Raw genomic sequence first — 6,116 nt, forward strand, 5'->3', positions numbered from 1 at the left:
TGACTGAGTAATCATTAGTTGTGTTTAGTGCTGAAGTTAAAGGGCCAGTGCAGTCAAACAACACACCACCCTGCATCCCAATGCTGGCTTGCCACTGAAGCTAAGCAGGGTTGGTCCTGGATGGGAGACCAGATGCTGCTGGAAGTGGTGTTGGAGGGCCAGTAGGAGGCACTCTTTCCTCTGGTCAAAAAAATAGATTCCAATGCCCCAGGGAAGTGATTGGGGACATTGCCCTGTGTAGGGTGCCATCTTTCGGACGTTAAATGGGTGTCCTGACTTTCTGTGGTCACTAAAAGATCCCATGGCACTTATTAATCATCCCCAGCTTCCAATTGGCTAATTCCTATCCCCTGTAACTATTCCCCAGGTGGTTGCTGTAAATGAGCATGTGTTCTCAGTCAACTTACCTGGATAAATGAAAGTCAAAAACGTGAGGCTGGAATAATACTGTGAAAATTATGATAATGCCCTTTTAGTGTTGGAGCTGTTTGAAAAGACCGCCTGAAATTTCAGTCTGTTTTGGTGGGATGGAGTTTTGGCCTGCCTGATGACATCACCAGGCAGTAAATTAGTTAATTAGTTAGTAGACCAATAAGAAAGAGAGTTTCAAACCTCTCTGCCAATAACAGCTAGTTTTTAGTTTTCCCCTCCCCACTCAGACAAGTCCCAGACAGTCCTAGCTAAATTCTTGCTTGAGAAATTGCTCTTTGCTAAGAAGATATTTTTGTTTATTTTTTACCATTTTAATTGAAAACAATCACAGTAATGATTTGATATTGAGATAAAAACACCTGCATTGGACCTTTAATACGCTCTGTTGGGTGACCTGGTCCCCTATCATGATGCAGTGTACCCCAGGATGACAAATAACAGCCTGCTAAGATCTGACACTTATTTGGACTCCTTCAAGGGCTGATCGATGTAGCAGTAAACATTAACCGACAAACAGAGAATATATTGTTTGTGATAGAGAATAGGTTGCCATATAGAACAGTCTTTCACTCTAGTGTGAGGGATGGGCCTGGTAGTTTGGGGTGGGGCCAATGTGTGTGTGTGTGTGTGTGTCTGTCTGTTTGTGTGTGTGTGTGTGTGTGTGCGTGCATGCGGCATGTCTGCTTCAAGCTTTGCCATCAAATTGCAAGCCTTGCTTACTAAATATAACTATTACAATAGACATTGATAATACGTGGACGTGTCAGACTGCCTGGTGATTATTTCTTGATCACTCTCTCGCTCTCCCACTGTCTTTTTCTTGTCAGGCTTTTAAAATCTTTGTCCCCACTTCACTCATAAGAGTCCATAAAACATGGACACTGTCACGCCTCTTTGTCAATCACCCAGTTTATTTGCAATCTCAGGAGGTTTACAAGGTCCTCAAAGACAGAATGTGTGGCGTTAGTGTAGCTAGCCGAGCACAACATCCCCCCTCCCAACTTCCAGCCCTTAGACCCAGGCTTGGTTACTGGGGCTGGTAGGCTTTCCGGAGGGGTTGATGGGGGGTGATTGGGGTAATTACGCACAAGCAAGCAGCATATGCTTCTCATCAGGGCTCAAACACCCTCCCCCATTAGGGCACTCTCTATTTTCAAACTCCAGCTTTCCCATAGAGGGAGAGTGGAAGAGGGACGCTTGGGGAATGAAGCTTACCTGTTGCCACATCCCCGTTAGCGCAGTTATCCTGTCCTCTGTGTGAGTCATGTTTAAGCACACTAACTGTAACCTAACTCAAATGTAGTTGGGTTGTTCCACCAAGTCGTGCCTTTTGAGATGTGTAACTTGGTGATTTTGTTGTTGTTGATTTCACCTCATTCTAACATTCTGTCATAGGGAGCACATGTTCAACTTAATACAAAACCTGCTTTACCATCTCAAGGGGTTAAATAAAGTGCCAAATAAAAGTGCCAAATAAAGTGACAGGGTTGACCATAACAGGGTTGACGATTTAATCTTTAATCAGCCATAAATCCCCTTGTGACAGGGGAAATTGAAGCTTGTTGTGTGCAACAGGGAGGGGCAATTGAATGTAAGCGTCACAAAACAAAAAAATGCATCATTAAAATACATCTAGCTTGTTTATCTATGGGTAACAGGATTGACGTGTTATGCTCGACCCACTCGATTTTCCACCACAAAACACCAGAAAATGGCCAAAAAGAGTAGAACCAGCTCACTTGCTTTTACATTATGATTTGACTATTAGATGTTCAATGTTTCTTTTGAAAAATAGATTTTAAAAGGAATAGTTTCAAAATATTAAAACAAGAGTTCAGTTCACAGAACAGGGTTGACCTTAAAATGAGGGACAGGTTTTTTTTTTTGTTAAAATGAATCACTACTCACATTTTAAAAAAACAATCTCCAGAAATGACTTTGTCAAAGCAACGAAATGACTAGGACTTTACAATGATGGCGAAAACTTGGTTAATTGGGTCAAAATCTTTGTGGTATTTTGGCACTTTGCCAAGTCTTTATTCATTTACAAATCTGATTTATTGAATTCTCCATGTGGTCTATATTAAAGGGAACTTCATTGAATATAGCAGGCTTTAAAAAAAAATATATATATATATATATCTTGGTGCACAATTTATAATTAAAATATCAAAGGGATGCAAAAGGTACTCATTTCGTGGAAGGACCCAATTAGTGTCTTATTTTTCTAATTTGTTTATCTTGAAACAGAGCCATAAACATCTGTAATTTGTAGTTTGCTTCCAGTTAAATACGAAAACCAACCTCAGATTGGCTAGTAAATATTAAGATAATTAATGTATTGAGTGAAATGCAGGATACTGAAATCAATTGTTTAATGTCAATTGTTTAATGGAAATAATATAGGCCTATTGTCATTTGTCTTTAAAAAATGCTAAATGTATTACTCTTGTAAGAAATAATTAGGGTTCTGCAACTTTTCATCTTCTATTTTTTTTTACCTGGGTCGTGAAACGGGACGAGGACAAAGTTTTTGATGGGTCTGGTCCTCCGGTTGAGGGTCTTTTCCAGGATCCGAGAAGCGCCCTCTATTACCTGTTTGAGGTCGTCGTACATTGAGCCGGTAACATCGAACACAAAGGCCAGGGTTGAAGCGCTGTCTGTCCATGGAATCAAAGTCCTCCTGGACCCCCTCAACTCGTAGGTCGGCCAGTACTTTGTACCCGCAAATAAAGAGCGCCAAGGAAAGACATTTCAACATAATACCGGTCATTATCAATTCACTGCATCTGTATTTGCTTTCAGAAATGTAACAAACCAGTTAAAACACTAACATAAATCTTTTGGCGGAAAAAAAATCGCCTATAAAAATAAATGTATTGCCAAAAACAACTCAAATGCAAAAATAATTGGAAATGTTGTTTCAATTGAAATGCAGGCCGATCTAGACTAGATGATGTAGCACGTTATTTCCTCCGAGTTACATCCTTGTGCAAAAGTTTGGAGGGACTGAAACGAGCTGCTCCCCTGGAGAACTGGAACGCTGAGCGCTCGGAACGGGGGTGGAGATGGGTGTTAAACGGGTCCTGAGTAGGAACAAGCTGATTTTTTTTGTGTGTAACTTGACCCGGCTATGACTTCCAGCCCCAACCCTATATCCCACATTCTCCTGGCTGGCTACACTTTATCTATCAGCATTGTATCCAGCCAACCTAGCCTGATGCAACGAAATTGTGCACAACTTTTACGCACTTTTACAGTGGAGAATAATTTTGGTCATGACTCAAGAGCATTGTCCAAATGGCTTGGGATTTATTAATAGCAGCGTTTATATTCAGCTGGCATCTAATTTTGTACATGCTACTCTCTGGCAGTAGCCTGTCATAACGGTATACTATCCCTCTGGTGCATGAATGGAATCAGTGGCTTGACATGATACAGAGAAATACTGTACCAGATGTGTTTTCAGAGGAAAGGTTTAGGAAGCCAAACGTCCCTTTCTCTTCAGATTACACATCCTGATAAGAACGGATACTTCGATTGCATCACATGCTGAAGCAGTTGCTCTCAGTAATCTATTTTCTGATATTTTTTTCATTAGATTTATTTGAGCCCAAATAAATATGTAAGTGTCACGCCATGCAAGCCGTGAGACTGAGGTAGCATATCGGTACGTTTGGCGAGGAGATAAGGCAACCTACAAGAGGAAGGAAAGGGCTGCTAGAATGGGAACAATTCAGTGAACCAAAAAATAACCATTGGTGTCAGACAGGAAATAACAGGAAATCCACAGAGATTTGGAGTCACTAAAGGAATTATCATTTCAGGCTCCTATTCCACATTTCTTCTTACCCAAGAAAAGCATATACAAGAGAAACAATACATTTTATAGGATGCTGCTGCAACGCCAAGGCCTGATTGGTGGAGTGCTGCAGAGATGGTTGTCCTTCTGGAAGGTTATCCCATCTCCACAGAGGAACTCTGGAGCTCTGTCAGAGTGACCATTGGGTTCTTGGCCCTTCTCTACCGATTGCTCAGTTTAGCCTGGCGGCCAGCTCTAGGAAGAGTCTTGGTGGTTCCAAACTTCTTCCATTTAAGAATGATGGAGGCCACTGTGTTCTTGGGGACCTTCAATGATGCAAACACTTTTTGGTACCCTTCCCCAGATCTGTGCCTCGACACAATCCTGTCTCGGAGCTCTACGGACAATTCCTTCGACCTCATGGCTTGGTTTTTGCTCTGACATGCACTGTCAACTGTGGGACCTTATATAGACAGGTGTGTGTGTGCCTTTCCAAATCATGTCCAATCAATTGAATTTACCACAGGTGGACTCCAATCAAGTTGTAGAAACATCTGAAGGATGATCAATGAAAACAGGATGCACCTGAGCTCAATTTCGAGTTTCATACAAAGGGTCTGAATACTTACGTAAATAAGGTATTTCTGTTTTTGTTTTTTATAGATTTGCAAGAATTTCTAAAAACCTGTTTTCGCTTTGTTATTATGGGGTATTGTGTGTAGATTGATGAGAAAAATAAATAATTTAATCAATTTTAGAATAAGGCTGTAATGTGGAAAAAGGGAAAGGGTCTGAATACTTTCCGAATGCACTGTATGAGCTTGGCACACTTTGGTCCTCCTTTTGCACCACGTAGTAACTCCAGTTCTTATGGCTCTTAGATCTCCTGCACCCAACCAGATGGATAAGAATAAACAGACATTATTGAACTTGCTGAGGGCCTGCCTAGCCTGTACCCAGCCACTATGTACCCATTCACTATATGACTTTCACCCACACAGTGATGGCACATCAAGAACACATCACTACTTCTTAATGGACTCTTTGAAGTGGGCCCATCTGCTGTAGGAATACTTAAAGTTAGGGCATAAAAGCTTACACTGTGAGCCTATGGTGTTAGACTAGACTATGGATTTGAAATGGAAAGTAGTCTTTACTCATATCTATTAACTGTCATAAAGCACTGTTTAATGAACAAGTTAGTCTTTGTTTCACCAAGTGAGGCCACCAGGCTTTGATGGATAAATCCCTAATTAATGATAACAGGGTAATTTATGTTTATGTTGTACAAAAGCCAGAATCTCCATTGAACAATTACTTCAACCACTTTCTGTCGGAGTTCTGTTCCTGTATCCCCTTTCGAATAAAAGGGTCTTTGAGGGAACCGAGCCAAGATTTATGACAGATTAAATCACACAAATGTAAAGGCAGCCACTTTTAAAATGCATTTTATTCTGTGCTCTGTGTTCTTAAATGTAAATGACAGCACAGGGGGAAATGATCTTTCTCGCTTGAGTAACGCTAAATCAGTGAAGCTGACAAATACCTAATGTTCAGACTGAAATAACTGAGACTGAAGGGGAAAAAGCATCATCACATGCTGGGATCTGTGTTTTCTGTTGAACACACAGGGCAGACTCAAACACACAGCCCGCAAACAGCTTTACAACGAGAATGTATGCCTGTTTGTTCTCAATAGCCGAAGCCTTGAGTACACACAGGGTGGAGTAAGATGCGTCAAAGGAAATAATGAGCCTCAACTGGGATATGTCAACTGTGAAGAACTACACTGTGTTTCTTGGTCATGCCATTCAAGAAGTGGCATTAAACATTACAGAGCCTTGATGGTAGTGCTGATGGGAAAGGGAACACACATCTAACA

The 6,116-nt window shown here is 41.1% G+C and overlaps 1 protein-coding gene across 1 annotated transcript in view; it reads right to left on the bottom strand.

Moving 5' to 3' along the window:
* LOC121583963 (hemicentin-1-like) overlaps positions 1 to 3,288 on the bottom strand; it is a 97,437-nt gene extending 94,149 nt beyond the window's left edge. The window contains exon 1 of the mRNA XM_045225706.1: positions 2,934 to 3,288. Coding sequence (XP_045081641.1) covers positions 2,934 to 3,048 — 115 coding nt within the window. The 5' untranslated portion in view covers positions 3,049 to 3,288. The remainder of the gene's footprint in view (positions 1 to 2,933) is intronic.
* Between the last annotated feature and the right edge of the window lie 2,828 nt (positions 3,289 to 6,116).

Source organism: Coregonus clupeaformis, chromosome 16 (genome assembly GCF_020615455.1).
Source record: "Coregonus clupeaformis isolate EN_2021a chromosome 16, ASM2061545v1, whole genome shotgun sequence".
Taxonomy (NCBI): Eukaryota; Metazoa; Chordata; class Actinopteri; order Salmoniformes; family Salmonidae; genus Coregonus; species Coregonus clupeaformis.